Source organism: Drosophila busckii, chromosome 2R (assembly GCF_011750605.1).
Source record: "Drosophila busckii strain San Diego stock center, stock number 13000-0081.31 chromosome 2R, ASM1175060v1, whole genome shotgun sequence".
Classification (NCBI taxonomy): domain Eukaryota; kingdom Metazoa; phylum Arthropoda; class Insecta; order Diptera; family Drosophilidae; genus Drosophila; species Drosophila busckii.
The window spans coordinates 12,706,847-12,726,929 of record NC_046605.1 but is presented as its reverse complement, the minus strand read 5'-3'; the positions used below and the strand labels follow the sequence as shown (position 1 = coordinate 12,726,929).

The following is a 20,083-nucleotide window of genomic DNA, read 5'->3' as shown; positions in this document are numbered from 1 at the left end:
TTTGCCATTCTCATATTTACAAATTGTTATTTTCTATTATTTTTTTTCTGTTGCCTGCCAATAAAACGGGCAACTTTCTTTTATATTGCAGCGCATGGCATTCAGTTTAATGTTCTCTCGTTCACAATACCATATTACGTATACGTTAAATATTCTAAATGAGCATACTACTACTTTGCTTAGCTTGTCCAGCCGCAAGAGCTATCAGCAAGTACCATAATGCATACATACCATACTTAAACTACATCACAAGCTAACAAAATGCAACAATATCGATATCGATATTTATCGATAACGCAAACTGGCAACGCAACGCGTCTCATGCTCCACACAAATGACGTCGGCAATAAAGATAAAAGCAATTCAAGAACATATATCTCTCATTATAACTCTACATACTTTTCATACTACTCTTGCTATGTCTTTAACACCACACACCACCCACAATTCCACCCACTCACTATATATTAGAATAGGCAGCTAACCCCCGCCCAAAACTAAAAACCAAACTGTTGTTTATGCAATTTCATTTATTTCGAGCGACAGTTTGGTTTGACTTAGTTTTAGTTTTAAAACTTTTACTTAGTTTTGGACTAAGGTAACAATTTTTTTTTTCGTTATACGTTTGAATTTCTAGCATTGCCGTATTTTTTTAGTTATTATTATTACATATTGTTTAAATGCCAATTTTCTACCTATTTTCAGCATTTTATTTTATATACAATTATTTATAATTTTGTTTGCAGTTTTCTTTTTGAAATATAAAAATTTAAACCAAAATTAAAACCAAAAACTTAACACTTAAAACCAAATAAAAAATTAAACATATTAAAAACGTAGTTAGTTGCTTACTAAACGTATAAACTATTTAGTCCAAATTAGTATTTGTAGTATTTAGTAAAAAAAAACCTGGTGTTTGTTTGTCCTTTATTATTAATTATTGTTGCTATTTGTTTAACGCTTAACCCTTTGCCTGCTTTTACCAAAATGCTACCAAGCTTTGCTTTCGTTTGCTTTCTCAATTATTTATATCCTTACAGCTATTGTATGTTTGTGTTCTTCCTTTATATATATTTTGTGTTCATGTTTTAGCTTTCGATTGTTTTTTTTTTTTATACAATATTACAACTCTTTCAACATATCATGCTCTTTTTATTATATGCCCTATTTAAAGTAATTTTTTAGCAAGTGAATTGAATTTCTCTTTTGTGTTGCCAAAACAAAACTAATTATTTTTTTAAATGTCCACCATAGCAAGCAGTATTCGAAAAGTTCAACATGTGCGAGGAGAATGTCAACGAGCTGCTCAAGTGGGTAACAACTGTGGAGCAGAAAATCTCCAGCGTTGGTGGTCCACGTGAAAAGATCGATGAGCTGCGCAATCAAATTAATGCGCTCAAGGTAAGACAATGAATAATGAAACTTTATGTTGTATTAATAAATGTGATGAATTTGCAGCAAATCAAGGATGAAATCGAATCGCAGCAACGTCCCGTGGCCACTTGCCTAGAGCAAATACGTCAAATTGTGCTCACTGGCGGCGATGTGCTGTCCGCACCTGAAGTCACCACGCTGGAGAATTCTGGCCGTGAGCTGCGCTCGCGTGTGGATCGCGTCAACGATCGCACTTTGCGTCTGCTGCGTCGCCTGGAAGCCGGACGCGATGAGCTGACCAAGCTGCGCAGCGAGCTGGACATATTCTCCGACTGGCTGCAGCTGGCCCGACGCACGCTGGAGGACAAGGAGCGTGCGCTGTCCGATCTGACTCGTCTCTCCGCGCAGGCAGACAACATACGCGAGTTTGTCAGCGATGTGATTGGCCACCAAGCGGATCTGCGCTTCATTACGATGGCAGCGCAGAAGTTTGTGGACGAAAGCAAAGAATTTCTGGCGGTGCTCAATGATTTCCGCACCTCGTTGCCGGAACGTCTGCCGCATGTGGAGCCGCTGTCCAGCGCCGAGAGTCCCATACGCCAGGAGGTGTCACTTGTGTCCGCGCAGTACAAGGATCTGCTGAATCGCGTGAATGCTTTGCAGGATCGTGTCTCCGGGTTGGGTGGACGCCAGCGCGAATACCAAGATGCCCTGAACAAGGCCAGTGAATGGCTGCGCAGCATGCAGCCGCGTGTCTCGCGCATCATCAGCGAGCCCATTGCCGTGGAGCCCAAGGATGTGCAGCAGCAGCTGAACGAGGCCAAGGCGCTGCATAGCGAGCTGATGTCAAGTGGCCGGCTGGTGGACAATGCCCAACAGGCTTTGGATAACTTGCTGCGCACCATTGGCGCCGAGCTGAGTCCGCTGGAGATTAAGCAGCTGGAGCTGCCCATAGCCGAGCTGAAGCACAACTATGAGCAACTGTTGCATACGCTGGGCGAGCATTGCCAGCAGCTGGACAAGACGCTGGTGCAATCGCAAGGCGTGCAGCAGGCGCTGGACAGTTTGGTCAACTGGGTGCAGCAGGCCGAGGACAAGTTCAAGCTGAATCTGCGTCCCGCTTCGCTGATCAAGGAGCGTCTGCAGGAGCAACTGCGAGAGCACAAAGTGCTGCTGGCCGATTTGCAGTCGCATCAGTCGAGCATTGACAGCGTGCAGGTCGCCGCGCAGCAGCTGCTGTCCAATGCCAGCAATGCACGCATTGCCAAGAAGGTGGAGAGCAACTTGCATGACGTCACCGGCAAGTTCGACAAGCTGTACGAGAAGGCGCAAAAGCGTGGCGACTTCTTGGACGATGTCTACAATCGTCTGTGCAAATATTTGGAGGACATCAGCAACGTGGAGCAGCGCATTGTGTCGCTGCAGGAATCGCTCGACAGTCGCGACAGCGAGGAGTTGGCGCGTCGTCTGCCCCAACTTGCCAATGAGCAGCAGCAGCTGGCGCCACAATTTGAGGCATGCGTGCGTCAAGGCAAGGAGCTGATTGCGCTGCGTGATGTCACCGATACCGCCGCTTTGCGTGATCGCATCAAGGCGCTGGAGTCGCAATGGCGCAACATCAATGCCAGCATTGAGGAGCGCAGCAAGCTGTCGCAGCAGAAGGCGGAGCAGCAACTCGCCTATGAGCGACTCAAGGAGCAAGTGCTCGCCTGGCTGGCCAGCATGGAGGCGCGTGTGAATTCCCTTGCACCCGTTGCCATTGATCTGACCAAGCTGCAGCAGCAGCAGTCGGAGCTGAAGCCCATCTGCAAGGACTATCGCGACTATGCGCCCAACATTGACAAGATCAACGATGTGGGCACGCAGTACGACTCGCTTATACGGCCGGACAGTCCGGCGCGCAAGCGCTCCACCTACAGTCCCATTAAACGCGCCAGTCCGCTGCGCCGCATGTCGGGCGAAGCACGCAGTCCTAGTCCCAGCAAGGGAGGCATACTGTCGCCACTATCAACTGCTTCGAGTGGTTTTGGTAGCCGCAGATCCTCCCAAGATGGTTTCCAGCTCTCAGAGCTGTCGCCCGTGCAGCAGCAGCTGAGCGAGATCAACAATCGCTATGGCCTGGTGGGCGTGCGTCTCAACGATCGCCAACATGAGCTGGACAGCCTCAACGAGGAGCTGCGCAAGCAGCAGGAAAATCTCAAGAATCTGGCGCAATTCCTGGAGCGCATACAGCGACAACTGCCCAAGGAGTCGGTGTCCAACAAGGACGAGGCCGAGCGTTGCATCAAGCAGGCGCGCAAGATACTCGAGGACATGTACGAGAAGCAGAGTCTGCTGGACACCACCAAGGCGCAAATCAAGGACATACTGCGTCGCAAGTCGGATGTGCCCGGTGCGGAGCAACTGCGTCAGGAGAACGACAACATACAGGACAAGTGGAAGCAGCTGAACGACATCTGCAAGCAGCGCATTGCCTTTGCCGAGAAGCTGCGCGACCTGCTCGACACGCATGGCAATCTGAAGAGCTGGCTGGACAGCAAGGAGCGCATGTTGACCGTGCTCGGTCCCATTAGCTCCGATCCGCGCATGGTGCAGAGCCAAGTGCAGCAGGTGCAAGTGTTGCGCGAGGAATTCCGCACACAGCAGCCGCAGCTGAAGCATTTGCAGGACCTGGCGCATGATGTGCTGGAGCAGCTCGTGGGCACACCCGATGCCCAGGCTGTGCAGCAGAAATTGCACGACGTGCAGAGCAAATGGGATGAGCTGATGGGCAAGCTGGATGAGCGTGCCAGCAGTTTGGGCGGTGCAGCCGACAGCTCCAAGGAGTTCGATGCCGCCGTCAATCGTCTGCGTGAGGCACTGCAGCAAATCAGCGATAGCTTGGACACGCTGCCCACCGATGGTGACCAGCAGGAGCAGCTGCGCAAGATTGAGCACTTGGAGCGTCAGCTTGAGGGTCAACGTCCGCTGCTAGCGGATGTGGAACAAGCTGCCGCCACTTTGTGCAACATTCTGGGCGATCCCGCGTCGCGTGCCGATGTCAACTCGCGTGTTGCCGCCTTGGAGAAACAATACCAGGCGCTGCAGAAGAAACTGGACACCAAGAAAGCAGAAACAGAGTCCGCGCTGCGCGATGGTCGCCACTTTGCCGAGAACTGCGCCAAGACGCTTGGCTGGCTCTCCGGCGAACTGGCCAATCTTAGCGAGCGGCTGCTCGTCTCGGCGCACAAGCCCACGCTGCAGCATCAAATCGACACGCATGAGCCCATTTACCGCGAGGTCATGGCGCGCGAGCACGAGGTGATTATGCTGATCAACAAGGGCAAGGACTTGTCCGCTGGCTCACAGGATCGCAGCGTCAAGCGCGATCTGGAGCGCATTCAGCAGCAGTGGGAGAAGCTGCGCCGCGAGGCTGTCGATCGTCATACACGCCTGCAAACCTGCATGGAGCAGTGCAAGAAGTACACGCAAACCTCGGAGACCTTCCTCGCCTGGCTGCGCACTGCTGAGGACAAACTGGCCGAGCTCAAGCCCGGCGAGCTGTCCAAGTCCAAGCTGGAGAGTCGCTTGCGTGAGTTGCAAAACTATCGCAGCGAAGTGTGGCAGCACTCGGGTGAATATGAGAACACCAAGGGCTTGGGTGAGAGTTTCCTCACCAGCTGTGACATAGACAAGGAGCCCATCAAGGCCGAGCTGCAGGACATACGCGCACGCTGGGAGCGTCTCAACAACGATTTGATTGCACGCGCTCAAGAGTTTGAGCATTGCTCGAGACGCTTGGGCGATTTCAATGACGAGCTGCGTCAGCTGGAGCATGCGCTGGGACGCTGCGAAGATCGTCTGGCGGCACATGATGCGCTAGGCGGTGCAGCCAAGGATCCCAAGCTGCTGGAGCGTGTCAAGGCCATACGCGAGGAGCTCACAAAGTTGAGCAAGCCAATGTCGAATCTCAAGGCTTTGGCCAAGGACATTAGCGCGGAAGCGCGTGCAGCTGGCGGCGATGCACAGCATCTAACCAGCGAGGTCGATGGCCTGGCTGAGCGCATGTCTGAGCTGCAAGGACGCTTGGACGATCGCTGTGGTGAGCTGCAGTCGGCCGCCACTGCAGTCTCGCAGTTCAATGAGCAAATGAAGAACTTGAGCGTGGATGTGAATGAGTTGGAAGTGGAAATCGAGCAGCTCTCGCCGCCGGCGCGCGAAATCAAATTGGTGCAACAGCAGCTCGACGAAACCAACAAGCTGCAGTCCAAGCTGGAGCGTCTCGTTGCGCGTCTCTCAGACGCAGAGCGTGCGGCTGAGCAGCTGGTGGACGCCGGTTTTGCTGCCGATACGACTCAAACGCGCGAGCAAATCGCCACGCTGCGCAAGACGCTGGGACGCCTGGACAATCGTCTGCGCGAGCATGAGCAGAACTTGGAGAGCACCTTGAAGGCGCTGCGTGAGTTCTACGACATGCAGAGCACCACGCTGGATGACATCAAGGATGTGAGCGCAGAGTTCAAGCGCATGTCGCCTGTGGGCTCGGAGCTGGAGCAGATACGTCGCCAGCAGACGGACTTCCGTCAGTTTAGAGAGCGCAAAGTGGAGCCGTTGGCACAGAATGTGGACAAGGTCAACATGTCTGGACGTGATCTAGTGCGTTCGGCCAGCAGCGGCGTTTCCACCAACATCATTGAAAAGGATTTGGAGCAGCTCAACGAGCGCTGGAATGACTTGAAGGAACGCATGAACGAGCGTGATCGTCGCTTGGATGTGGCGCTGCTGCAGTCAGGCAAGTTCCAGGAAGCGCTCGCTGGTCTCAGCAAATGGTTGAGCGACACCGAGGAAATGGTTGCCAATCAGAAGCCGCCAAGCGCTGATTATAAGGTGGTCAAGGCGCAGCTGCAGGAGCAAAAGTTCCTGAAGAAAATGCTGCTCGATCGTCAGCAGTCCATGGGCTCGTTGGCCAATCTCGGCAAGGAAGTGGCGCAGCATTGTGCGCCCGCTGAGCGTTCCGCCATCGAACAGCAACTCAATGAGCTAATGAAGCGCTTCGATGCGCTGACCAATGGCGCCGAGCAGCGTGAGCTGGATCTTGAGGAGGCCATGGAGGTTGCCAAGCGTTTCCACGACAAAATCAGTCCGCTGGAGTTGTGGCTCGACAATACCGAACGCTCACTCAAGTCCATGGAGCTGATACCCACGGATGAGGAGAAGATTCAGCAGCGCATACGCGAGCACGATCGCTTGCATGATGAGATCTTGGGCAAGCAGCCAGAGTTTACACAGCTGGCGGATGTTGCTGCTCAGCTCATGCATTTGGTCAGCGATGAGGAGGCTGTGAATCTGGGCGAGAAGGTGCGCACGGTGACCGAACGTTACACCGGATTGGTGGACGCTAGCGATAACATTGGCGCCTTGTTGGCGGAGTCTCGTCAAGGTCTGCGTCACTTGGTGCTGAGCTATCAGGATTTGGTCGCCTGGATGGAAAGCATGGAGGCGGAGCTGCAACGCTACAAATCTGTGCCTGTCTATGCAGAGAAGCTGCTGGAGCAAATGGATCAGCTGCTGGAGCTGAATGAAAACATTGCTGGCCATGCATCCAATGTGGAGGCCACTGTTGAATCCGGCGCTGAGCTCATGAAGCACATTTCCAATGATGAAGCCATACAGCTGAAGGATAAGCTCGACTCACTGCAGCGTCGCTATGGTGAGCTCACCAATCGTGGTGGCCAGCTGCTGAAGCAGGCGCAGAATGCGCTGCCTTTGGTGCAGCAGTTCCATGAGGCTCACACTCGTTTAGTGGATTGGATGCAGAGCGCTGAGACCGCATTGGCTCCCAGCGAACCACGTCAAGCCGATGTGCTGCGTCTGGAGAGCGAATTGTCGGACATGCGTCCCATTCTGGACACCATTAACTTGGTGGGTCCGCAGCTCTGCCAGCTGTCGCCAGGTGAAGGCGCCGCCAGCATTGAGAGCATTGTAACCCGCGACAATCGCCGCTTTGACGCCATTGTCGAGCAGATTCAACGCAAGGCGGAGCGTCTGCACTTGAGCAATCAACGCGCCAAGGAAGTAACCGGTGATATCGATGAGCTGCTCGAATGGTTCCGTGAAATGGACGGCACGCTACGCGATGCTGATCCGCCAGCCATTGAACCCAAGCTGGTGCGCGCTCAACTGCAAGAGCATCGTTCCATCAACGACGACATCTCCAGCCAGAAGGGACGCGTGCGTGATGTGACCGCAGCATCCAAGAAGGTGCTGCGTGAGTCGCCGCAGAGCGAGAACACCGCAACGCTGCGTGAGAAGCTGGACGATCTGAAGGAGATTGTCGACACAGTTGCTCAGCTTTGCAGCGAGCGTTTGGGCATTTTGGAGCAAGCGCTGCCCTTGTCCGAGCACTTTGCCGACTCTCACCAAGGCCTGACCACCTGGCTGGACGATATGGAGCAGCAAATCTCGCGCCTCAGCATGCCTGCCTTGCGTCCCGATCAGATTACGCTGCAGCAGGACAAGAACGAGCGTCTGTTGCACTCCATAGCTGAGCACAAGCCACTGCTGGACAAGCTCAACAAAACCGGTGAGGCCTTGGGTGCTTTGGTAGCCGAGGAGGACAGCGCCAAGATCAACGAAATCTTGGATGCGGATAATGCTCGCTACGCTGCCTTGCGTCTGGAGCTGCGTGAGCGTCAACAGGCGCTCGAGAGCGCGCTCCAGGAGTCGAGCCAGTTCTCTGACAAGCTCGAGGGTATGTTGCGTGCATTGGCCAACACCGTGGATCAAGTGAACCAATTGGATCCGCTTTCGGCGCTGCCACAAAAGATTCGCGAACAAATCGAGGACAACGATGCGTTGATGGATGATCTTGACAAGCGTCAGGATGCGTTCAGCGCAGTGCAGCGTGCCGCCAACGAAGTTATCGCCAAGGCGGGCAACAAAGCTGATCCTGCAGTGCGTGACATCAAGGCCAAGCTGGAGAAGCTCAACAATCTGTGGCATGATGTGCAAAAGGCCACCAAGAAACGTGGCAGCTCTTTGGATGATATCCTGGCTGTAGCAGAGCCTTTCTGGCAGCAGCTGAACAGCGTGATGAAGACGCTCAAGGATCTGGAGGAGACACTCTCCTGCCAGGAGCCACCTGCAGCACAGCCACAAGACATCAAGAAGCAACAAGTGGCGCTGCAGGAGATTCGCCATGAGATTGATCAGACCAAGCCCGAGGTGGAGCAAGTGCGTCGTCATGGCAGCAACTTGATGAACATGTGCGGTGAACCCGACAAACCAGAAGTGAAGAAGCACATTGAAGATCTGGACAATGCCTGGGATAACATCACCGCGCTGTACGCCAAGCGTGAGGAGAATCTCATTGATGCCATGGAGAAGGCCATGGAGTTCCATGAGACGCTGCAGAACCTGCTCAAGTTCCTTACCAAGGCTGAGGACAAGTTTGCCCATCTGGGTGCCGTTGGCTCGGACATTGATGCCGTCAAGCGACAAATTGAACAGCTCAAGTCGTTCAAGGACGAAGTCGATCCGCATATGGTCGAAGTAGAAGCATTAAACAGGTAAGTTTCGTTCTGAAACATTGACTCCAATTCTATAAACAAATGTACAATTATTAATATTTTGTAATTGTTAAAATTTCAACGCGGTGTTTTGGGTAACTCTTCACAATTGGCAGAGGTCTAGAAAGGCAAGAGATTCAAATACAAATTGCTTCACGTTTTCAAGTTCACGTTTGTTGTTGTGACTATTTTTAAGTGCTGTCAATGGATGATTGTTGTCAAGGGATATGTGATCAATGGTTTATCATCCATCGATGATTTTCAATTGAAGATTTTCAATCAAAGATTCTCAATTGGTGATTTTCAATCGACGATTGAGTGTATTTTTTGAATAGAAGATTTTCAATCGATGGTATTGAAGATTTTCAATCGATGACGATATTGAAGATTTTCAATGATATTCAATTGAATATTCTCAATTGGTGGTTTTCAATAGAAGATTCTCAAACGATGATTTTCAATTGAAGATTGTCTATTGGTGATTTTCAAACGATTTTCAATTAAAAATTCGATGAGGAATTTCAAAACCATCATTCAGGATCTTTAATCCCTTAACAGAAGTCTCGATTCAGTACTGCGCATGTGTTTTTTGATTTGCATGCATGCTACTTTGCGCTCGCAAACCACAGCTGGTGTTAAATTGAACCAGCAATCTATGTTGCCTCTTAGCTTGCATATTATAAAAACAATTTTAGAGTACATAGGCCTAATTCCTTATTGATATTTACAGACAAGCTGTAGAACTGACGGAACGCACTTCGCCAGAGCAGGCGGCATCTATACGCGAGCCACTCACCGTGGTCAATCGCCGCTGGGAGTCTCTGCTGCGTGGCATGGTCGAGCGCCAGAAGCAATTGGAGCATGCGCTGCTGCACTTGGGACAATTCCAACATGCGCTCAACGAGCTGCTCGTCTGGATCAACAAGACGGACAGCACGCTGGATCAGCTGAAGCCCGTAAGCAGTGGAATTATTTAATGTGTTGAAATTTTTTATTAAACACTTTTCTTTTTAGATACCTGGAGATCCGCAGTTGCTGGAGGTTGAGCTGGCCAAGCTGAAGGTGCTGGCCAATGATATACAGGCGCATCAGAATTCAGTGGATACGCTGAACGATGCTGGCCGCCAGCTTATCGAAACGGAGAAGGGCTCCGTGGAGGCTTCGACCACGCAGGAGAAACTGCGCAAGCTGAACAACGAGTGGAAGCAGCTGCTGCAAAAGGCAAGCGATCGCCAGCATGAGCTGGAGGAGGCGCTACGCGAGGCTCAAGGCTACATTGCTGAAGTGCAAGACATACTTGGCTGGCTGGGCGATGTTGATGCCGTCATTGGCGCCAGCAAACCCGTGGGTGGACTTCCCGAAACCGCCACCGAGCAATTGGAACGCTTCATGGAAGTGTACAATGAGCTGGAGGAGAATCGTCCCAAGGTGGAGACCATTCAGGCGCAGGGTCAGGAGTACATCAAGCGCCAGAACCAGATGAAGGTGCCTTCCAGCAATCTGCAGCATACGCTGCGTACATTGAAGCAACGCTGGGATGCAGTTGTGTCCCGAGCTTCGGACAAGAAGATTAAGCTGGAAATTGCGCTGAAGGAAGCCACTGAGTTCCATGATACGCTGCAAGCCTTTGTCGAGTGGCTAACCCAGGCTGAGAAGCAACTGTCTAATGCAGAGCCCGTCTCGCGCGTGCTGGAGACCATCCAAGCGCAAATGGAGGAGCACAAGGTGCTGCAGAAGGATGTGAGCACGCATCGCGAGGCAATGCTGCTGCTGGACAAGAAGGGCACGCATCTGAAGTACTTCAGCCAGAAGCAGGATGTGATACTCATCAAGAATCTGTTGGTGTCCGTGCAGCATCGTTGGGAACGCGTCGTCAGCAAAGCGGCGGAGCGTACTCGTGCTTTGGATCATGGCTACAAAGAGGCGCGTGAGTTCAACGACGCCTGGCATGGCATGATGCAGTATCTGCAGGAAACCGAGCAGGTGCTGGATCAGATCATCGAGGAGGCCACCGCATCCAAGGAGCCGCAGAAGATCAAGAAGTACATTGGCAAGCTGAAGGAGACGCATCGTCAGCTGGGCGCCAAGCAGTCCGTCTACGACGGCACCATGCGCAACGGCAAGAATCTGATGGAGCGTGCACCCAAGGGCGATCGCCCAGTCCTGGACAAGATGCTGCTGGAGCTCAAGGAGCAATGGACGCGTGTCTGGTCCAAGAGCATTGATCGTCAGCGCAAGCTGGAGGAGGCTTTGCTGCTCTCCGGACAGTTTAGCGATGCGCTGGGCGAGCTGCTCGAGTGGCTGAAGAAGGCCAAGAGTCGCCTCAACGAGAACGGACCCGTGCATGGCGATTTGGAAACGGTGCAAGGACTCTGCGAGCATCACAAGCACATCGAGCAGGATCTGCAGAAGCGCGCGGCTCAAATGTCCGGCGTGCTGAAGACCGGACGTGAGCTGGAACGCTCAGGCAACAATCCCGAGGTGGGCCGCCAGCTGGATGAGCTGCAGTCCATTTGGGAGGAGGTCAAGAGCGCCGTCGCCAATCGTGGCGAGCGCCTGCAAGTTGCGCTGGTCGATGCTGAGAAGCTCAATGCACGCGTCCAGGCCTTGTTCGATTGGCTGGATCATGCGGAGCACAAGCTGCGCTATGCCAAGAACGCACCCGATGACGAGAAGGTGTCGCGCGAAATGATGGACATACACATGGACTTCATGAAGGATCTGCGCGTGCGTGAGCGCGAGAAGAGCGAGACGTTCGAGTATGCCGAGGAGATTATAGACAAGGCCTATCCCGATGCCATACCCATCATCAAGAACTGGCTGTCGATCATACAGCAACGCTGGGAGGAGGTGCGCCAATGGGCCATCAACCGCGAGTCCAAGCTGGACTCACATCTGCAGTCGCTCAAGGATCTGGACGATACCATCGAAGAGCTGCTCGCTTGGCTCAGCGGTCTCGAAGGCACGCTGCTGAGTGAGTACCCAATGCAGCTCAAACTGTAAGCAGTGACTAATGAAATTTTATTTGTGACAGATCTGAAGCATGAACAACTGCCCGATGAGATTCCGCCCGTGGAGAAACTGATTGAGGATCACAAGGAGTTTATGGAGAACACTGCACGCCGCCAGAACGAAGTGGATCGTGCCTGCAAGCCGCGCCAGCTGCCGCCAGGCGCACGCAAACCCTCGCGCAGTGGCAAGACGCCAGTGTAAGTAGCAAGACGAACAAGTACAGTAAACACGCGCAAATTGTAACTAAATTGTAATAGATTGTATTTAAAATTGTTGTAGTGTCAATTTGCGAGTGTTCACTGTAGCTATTTAACTGCTAGAGCTTTATATATTTATTTATTATGATTTTGTATTTATATTTGCTATTTTATTTCTTTCTTTTGTATCACAATTTTATTGCTACAAAATTTCAAATACCCAACAATTATTTCCCGCAACGTCTTGCACACACTTCTTGCCTATCGTCTACCCCCCAAAAATACAAATATCAATTATATATCTACACTATCTGTAGTCGTGGCTCCAGTCACGATCTGCGTGAGCAATCGCCCGATGGCACGCTGCGACGTCAAAGGTTTGACAGCAACTTTATATATATAAACTTTATATAACTTTAACCAGTTGCATCGAATGCGCTTACACACTCACACACACATACAACTACAACTGGTTAACCCAAGTACAATTGTCTAACATTTATGCAAAATACATGACATCCAATTAAGCTCCCCAATTCAACTGATGCGCCCAGCCCCAGGCAACAGAGTAGCGCTCAAAATAACGCCCCCCCCCAACATACAACACGCACTGCTTAATCATTGCTGCTTACAATTTGTTGCATAATATCATAAACTTGCATATTTTGGCATAAACTTTAACTAATTGACGCTTTTTACTCTTCACAGCTTCAAGGGCTCACGCGATCAAGGACTCAATGCACGCAAGGGCAGGTGAGTTATCGTTCCTTTAAGCTGCTCCTTTCTACTTTGGCCTGCTCTCTATGGATTGTTACATAGTGCATGCAAAAGTTTTACTTACAATCAAACTTCTGTTTATTTCGCTGCTGTATATTTATGTTTGGGAAATGCTGCCGTCAAAATTCTAAAATCAAATGACTTTTGTATATGTTTTCTTATGATTTATATGTCTGTATTGCGTATTTGTTGCGTTACTTTAACGTTTTGTTTTTTCTTTATTGTATTTTGTCTCTTTTTATATGCATTGATACCTACTACTATCATCTTGTCTACAACACGCTACGTAAACGTTGTCTCATAAAAATATCAAACTATGCATCTTGCTGCTTACTTTATGCCTAAATCAATATATCAATATATCAAACACAACACTCTGTGTGCAGTCGTGTTACGCCCACGCGAGACACGCCCGACAGAGATCGCCTGCCGCACTATGGGCCACGTTTCTCGCCAAGGTAAGTACGCCACGCCCACAAGCACACACAGCCCACATAAAGAATCATGCACCCAACTGAAAATAAATACATACTTATGTCTAGTGTTTTGTTTATTAAATGTAAAAGTAGTTTGTTTTTTTTTTTTCTTACTGCTAAATAACTTTGCTTTAGTTTAGTTTTATATTTACTAATTTATTTATGTTTAATGCAGCTCTAGCGGACCTGAACTGGAATTCCGTTCGCCACGCGCCAAGCTGCTGTGGACCAAGTGGCGCGATGTCTGGATGCTCTCATGGGAGCGCCAGCGTCTGCTGCATGAGCATCTTATGTACCTGAAGGATGTGGAGCGTGCTCGCAACTTTAGCTGGGATGATTGGCGCAAACGCGTAAGTTTTCACACTCAATCAATCAAATCAAGCCAAACATTAATCATACGCCGCTTTGGTACGACAGTTCTTGAAGTACATGAACCACAAGAAATCACGCCTGACTGATTTGTTCCGTAAAATGGACAAGGATAACAATGGCATGATACCACGCGATGTCTTCATCGATGGCATACTCAATACGAGTAAGTTTACACTGCTAAACAAAGTTTAGTTTTGTTATTTATGCTAACATTTGTTTGCAGAATTCGATACCTCTGGCTTGGAAATGAAGGCTGTGGCCGATCTGTTCGATCGCAATGGCGAGGGTCTTATTGACTGGCAGGAGTTCATTGCTGCACTGCGTCCCGATTGGCAAGAACGCAAACCCGCTACGGACAATGACAAAATACACGACGAAGTCAAGCGTTTGGTTATGCTCTGCACTTGTCGCCAAAAGTTCCGTGTATTCCAAGTGGGCGAAGGCAAATACAGAGTAAGTCTTGAATTACATTTCCATATGGCAACTTTGCTTAAATTCTTTGCGCTTTGCTTGCAGTTCGGAGACTCCCAGAAGTTGCGCCTGGTTCGCATTCTGCGCAGCACTGTCATGGTGCGCGTTGGTGGCGGCTGGGTGGCTCTGGATGAATTCCTGCAGAAGAACGATCCTTGTCGCGGTAAGTTTGGACTCAATTCGAAACGACACTCGCATTTTTTAGTTGTGTTGTACACACATATTCACAAAAGTTACACACACACACACACACACTTAAATATCGATTAAATTCAATTCTTTGGACTTCATCAATCAAAAAGCATTTACTCTTTACTCAAGTAATTTGTTGTAGTCCATTCACACACACACACATACCTACATTATATATTTACATATCATACTCCCCCAGCTCATGCATTTTGTCTACCTAGATTTTATGCATCATTATTATATATACAAGCATCTGATCACTCACATCTGCCATACATTCATTTGTAGGTACGAGAGTTGTGCTTAACAACTAATTTTGATTTCGAGCTAAACATTTCATTATGCATTTTTTTATTCAAATACCAACAAATATAATATTAATACCAAACGGATATGGTCATTTAACCAACAACAAAAAATGTTTAATAATAATATTATTAAAAGTCATTACTTTGTGCCTAAAATATTAAACAAATGTACCCGCAAAAAAAAAATACTTTAAACAACAAAACCTCTTAAAACATTTTTAAAAACCTCATTATCTAATTATTAATTTTTTTGGTCGAAAAGTTGCTTACAAAATAAAAATTAACAGCGCGTCCTCTATTTTTGAAGTCTATTGACATTTAGCCAGCGTCTCATATTATAAAAATAAAACACACACACACAATAACCAAGCGAATTCAACAAAGAATCCAAAAAAAAAAGTTCCTAAAAAAGTAATTCCCAATACCCAGGGCTGCCATTATTCTATAATCATAATCATTTATACGTTGCTTTTGAACTCTCTGCGTTTTTAGTTGTAAATTCTGTTGCTTTGAACCACACACAATATTTATATTAGAAGCTAACCTAAAATTAATTAAAAACTACGCTAGTGCATGCTTAACTATTGCTTTTAATAATTTTGCTTTTAACATGGCTACAGTTGTGCGCACTGTTAACTAACAGCGCAGCGATTGTAGCTGTTACCGTTACTCTTACTGTAATTGTAATCGTTATCGTATTTTCATGTCATTAACTTTTTTGTTCATTTTGTTTTATTGTCCAATTTAAATTTGAATTTGTTTTTGAAAAATTTTGTCGTTTTTTGTTTTTTACTAATCAACGAATTTTATGTTTTCCCCCTTTTATTTTTTAAATACGTGCTCGAAATTGATTTGATTGATAATTTGTAAAATACATACACACGCCCGCCCAACTATTGCCACACCTACTATGCGTTTGTATGTGTGTGCGCACCGCTTGCGCTGCCCGCTCGCCCACACGCCCAACACGCACCCGCCTGCGCCTGCCCACAAAAAATACCAAATACCACAATAAATACCAAAAACAAAACAATCACACAATGAAAATCTGTGATAAAAACTCTGCGGTAACAAAAAAAAATTATTTCGTTGTTATTGTTGTTGTTATATGTTCGTCCTGCAACAAAAAAAAAAAAAAACAAACAAAATTAAAAACAAACCAATCTATCGTATGTGTGTTACGCGTGCGCACTAAACACACACACACTCACACACACACACATACGAACCGTGGGAGCAGCTAAGGGACGCACTAACATTGAGCTACGCGAGCAATTCATTTTGGCCGATGGCGTCTCGCAGAGCATGGCCGCATTTACGCCCCGACGTTCCACGCCCAATGCCGCCCATACTGCCAACAGTTCACAAAATGGCGCCGGTAGCCCCAACTTGCCGCCATATATGAGTGGACAGGGTCCCATCATAAAGGTAAATCAAGCAAAAACTAAACTGTGGGTAAAGCAAAAAGTGTGAAAAACAAAAGCAAAATATACTAACAAACCAGCACCCCCAAAAACAATTCCCATACCACCGATCCATACCTAGTTAGGGTCTCTCTCTCTCTTACTCTTACACTGAGGTAAGTCTCACGTCCTTCGTTTTTGGGTTCGTTGTGTGTGTTGTTGACAAAAAGCTCGCTGCTACTGCTGCTGCTGCTGCTGCCGCCAGAACAAAAATTTGTTGTGCATGAGAAATCGTTTTTTTTTTTTATATAAAATGTAATTTGTATTATTGTTGTTATAATTTATACATATGGTGCTCTCTCTCTATTTAAACTAAAACTTTTATGTTCGCTGCGTCATTTTGATTTAATACGCTACACCAAAAAACATGGCAATTAAATAGTTTGAGGTTAGGTTCGTTTTGCCACACAGTTTTGCAATTATTATTATTGTTGTTGTTGAGCTCAAATGATCATATACCGTTTGTCAGTTAGCTTATAAAGATAAGCCTGGCTAAATATCAAACAAAATTCCCAATTTCTAATGTAGCTGATGAGCACTTGGCCGAGTTAATGCCAATATTTGAGAAAATCCGTGCACAAGACCAAGTACCATGCGCCTTTCCCATACACATGGGCGCCGGCGGCACAGTATTTGTGCGTTGCAACACCAGCCGCTCAGTGCCGCTGAGTCCACACGTGCTGCATTGCCATCCAACCACACACTGGGTAAGTTGCCACGACCAGAACAGAAGGAAGAAGCGCCACACAGAGAACTGCGCGACGTATTTTTTTGGGATTTCTATAGCGCCATACTCATTGTTAGCCAACACTAAACGCTAATTGTTTTGAAACTATGCTGGGAATACGCACTAAATTGAACTCTCTTTATGTGTAAATAGGTACGCGAGCGTTCAGTGCGCTCCATACCCATGTCGCGTCCATCGCGCTCTTCACTCTCGGCCAGCACGCCCGACTCGCTCAGCGACAACGAGGGCAGCCATGGCGGTCCCTCCGGACGTTATACGCCACGCAAGGTCACATATACGAGCACACGCACGGGCCTCACGCCAGGAGGCTCACGCGCCGGCTCCAAGCCCAACTCACGCCCGCTCAGCAGACAAGGCTCCAAGCCGCCCTCACGTCAAGGCTCAACGTTATCGCTAGATAGCACAGGTAAGTGCTAAAGCGAAGCACAAGCTACGCATAGAGACTCATTCAATCTCATTCAATAGATGATCACACACCCTCGCGCATACCACAGCGCAAGCCATCGGCAACGAGCAGCATCAGCGGCACTGGGACTACGCCACATCCGGCCAGGCTTTCGGTAACGACTGCCACCACTCCGGGCAGCCGGCTCAATGGCAGCAGCACCATCACTCGCAAAACTGCCTCAGGCTCAGCCAGTCCAGCGCCCACCAGGTTAGTTTCACACCATTATCCCAACTAACCGCCATTTATATATGAAAACAAAATTCTTATTAATTTATATTTATTTTATTTTCGAAATTATTTTCGGTTACAAAACAAAACAACTCACACTACAACTCAAATTATTAAAAAATGTATGAACATCAATCGCTACGCTAACTTATCAATATCAAATTGGCTTGAATTACCTACATATCGAAATTTTTGCTTGACATGCAACTAACTGCAACATCAAAAAAAAAAATATATATATATATATTGTAACTTGTGCCTGCAATCAAAAATATGTATGAACAGCAATGGAGGCATGAGTAGATCATCCAGTATACCAGCACTAACAGGCTTCGGCTACAAACCCACTAGGTAATGCTCTCAACGTCAACAAATACAAACTAAACACATACACATACATTTACTGTTATTTATGATTTAATTAAGTCTCTAGTTGTAAGTCTTAAGCTAGTCTATAACTTGGTTTGTGGTACTTAATGTATTCTATATTATATATGCTAATACACACACACTAAAGCCGCCCATCACGGATACCGGTTAAGATACCCCAAAACGATTCCAAAACATCATCGCCCACCAGCTCAACAGCAAATCCAAACAGCTTGGGGTAAAGTTTTCTAATACAAAATGCTAAAATGTTAATTAGCCATCCTCAACCCACAAACACAGCCTTAGTCAAGTAATTATTATAATTTTAATGTATCTATTTTTTGTTATTGTTCCAAGCCACAGTGTGCATGTTTAACTGCCAATTGGCAAGCAAGTTTTAAAATTTAATTTAATTTAATTTAATGCTTTATTACACTTATAAACAGTTAAACAGCTGCTGACTATTGTTATTGTGTTAAGTTTATTTTCTGCGTGCCATGTTGTATTTGTTTAAACCACTAACGAACTTGCTGTAAGCCATACTCACATATCCTTTGAATTCTCCATTTAGACGCAACATCAGCGGCAGCTCAACGCCATCGGGCATGCAGACTCCGCGCAAGAGCTCGGCGGAGCCCACATTCAGCTCCACCCAGCGACGCACATCACGCGGCACAACGCCCACTGAGAAGCGCGAGCCGTTCCGACTTTAAGTCCGCTCTTGCACTTCAAACGATGCCAACAAAACACACACACACAAATCAAATCTAAACTACTACTAACCACGCACTGAAGTTCTTAAACTAACCAAAAATGTTAAAACCCCCCAACCCCTCTATCAATCACAGTCTACATTAGCAGAATGTAGCAAACAGACAAACAAACAGTTCATAGAGAGACTTGTGCCCTCAGTTCGCTGAGAATTTGTGAAAAAAAAAAATTACAAAATTCTATTAAACTTTGTATAACGATATTTTGGTTAAAAGCGTAAAAGACACACAGAGCTGCAACAATTAGTTTATAGTGTTTCCAGTTGAAGCCAATAATATGTATTGTACATACATAGCACACACACAAAGTTGAACCAACTACTACTTACGCCTACTACTAACTAATGCAGACATTTTGCTACTACTAATTTTTAATGCCTACACTATTTACTAGTTATACACATTTTCCAAAATTTATAATTTGTATATACTTATAATGCAAACAAAAAATAAGAAAATACACTCCAAGTGCTTTAAGGCAATGAAAAAAATATAAAAATTAAAATAAAAAAAAAATACACATTCGAATGAAATGTCGACCACTTGTTGTCCGCCAACTGCTCTTGTGCTCCAGCCGCGTCTCGAAATCGCCAGTTCGAGTTCGCATGCTGTCACTTGAGTGGGCGTGGCATGAGTGTGTCGCAGAAAAAAAGAAAGTAACCCCCGCGTTAAACAGAAAGCATATAAAATAAATTTTGTTTTGTTAAAACTAATAGTAAAGTGAAACATAAAAAAATATTTAATTATATACTAAAAGTCATTACTATAAGTTTAATTAATATTTAGTTACTAAGCTCAAAACCAACCACACACACACACACACACATCCACACAGATTTGTAATTGCATAATTAATTTGTTTTGTCTATGCAAGTGGAAGCAACTAATGATATAGTAAAAATAAAATGAACGAAACGCAGTTTATATAAATATTGTATAATACTAATACTAAATTATTTTGTTATACGAAACGAGAAATGCATTCAATGTTTTTTGTAATTCTATTAACTTAAAACAATTTAAATGAGAAATAAACATTTACAAGAAAATAATAAAAAAAAAATAATAATAACAAAAACCGTCAGTGTTTTCATTTTATCATTCATGATATCATTTTATTAAAGTTTTTGCTCGGTTCTTATTGCTGGAAGCTCTTTAGGCTGTTCGCCTGTTATAATCGTAGGTTTTTTGTTCAGTAGCCTGCAACTAATTAAACAAATCAATAAACAGTTATATTGTTATCTAGATTGAGCCAATCAAACCGCAGCTCACGTAAGAAAACGTTTGGCTACTTAGCCACCTGCTGTGCATTTATGTTCGCCTGGTACAAA

At 46.9% G+C, this 20,083-nt stretch overlaps 1 protein-coding gene across 35 annotated transcripts in view; it reads left to right on the top strand.

Moving 5' to 3' along the window:
* The window catches only part of LOC108596008 (dystonin), a 65,952-nt gene extending 46,556 nt beyond the window's left edge, over positions 1 to 19,396 (top strand). For 6 of the 35 annotated variants that reach the window (XM_017981311.1, XM_017981293.1, XM_017981313.1 and 3 more), the window contains 19 exons: positions 1,255 to 1,401; positions 1,459 to 8,921; positions 9,038 to 9,049; positions 9,652 to 9,877; positions 9,936 to 11,895; positions 11,956 to 12,130; positions 12,448 to 12,507; positions 12,839 to 12,883; positions 13,294 to 13,365; positions 13,559 to 13,733; positions 13,801 to 13,918; positions 13,979 to 14,208; positions 14,272 to 14,389; positions 15,967 to 16,154; positions 17,070 to 17,343; positions 17,403 to 17,592; positions 17,899 to 17,964; positions 18,131 to 18,220; positions 18,554 to 19,396. In XM_017981311.1, the coding sequence (XP_017836800.1) occupies positions 1,255 to 1,401; positions 1,459 to 8,921; positions 9,038 to 9,049; positions 9,652 to 9,877; positions 9,936 to 11,895; positions 11,956 to 12,130; positions 12,448 to 12,507; positions 12,839 to 12,883; positions 13,294 to 13,365; positions 13,559 to 13,733; positions 13,801 to 13,918; positions 13,979 to 14,208; positions 14,272 to 14,389; positions 15,967 to 16,154; positions 17,070 to 17,343; positions 17,403 to 17,592; positions 17,899 to 17,964; positions 18,131 to 18,220; positions 18,554 to 18,695 (11,751 nt within the window). In that variant the 3' untranslated portion in view covers positions 18,696 to 19,396. Of the gene's footprint in view, positions 1 to 1,254; positions 1,402 to 1,458; positions 8,922 to 9,037; positions 9,050 to 9,651; positions 9,878 to 9,935; positions 11,896 to 11,955; positions 12,131 to 12,447; positions 12,508 to 12,838; positions 12,884 to 13,293; positions 13,366 to 13,558; positions 13,734 to 13,800; positions 13,919 to 13,978; positions 14,209 to 14,271; positions 14,390 to 15,966; positions 16,155 to 16,717; positions 16,897 to 17,069; positions 17,344 to 17,402; positions 17,593 to 17,898; positions 17,965 to 18,130; positions 18,293 to 18,553 lie in introns of all 35 variants that reach the window. The other 29 variants (XM_017981323.1, XM_017981304.1, XM_017981316.1 and 26 more) reach the window with 16 other exon arrangements.
* Positions 19,397 to 20,083: the final 687 nt, after the last annotated feature.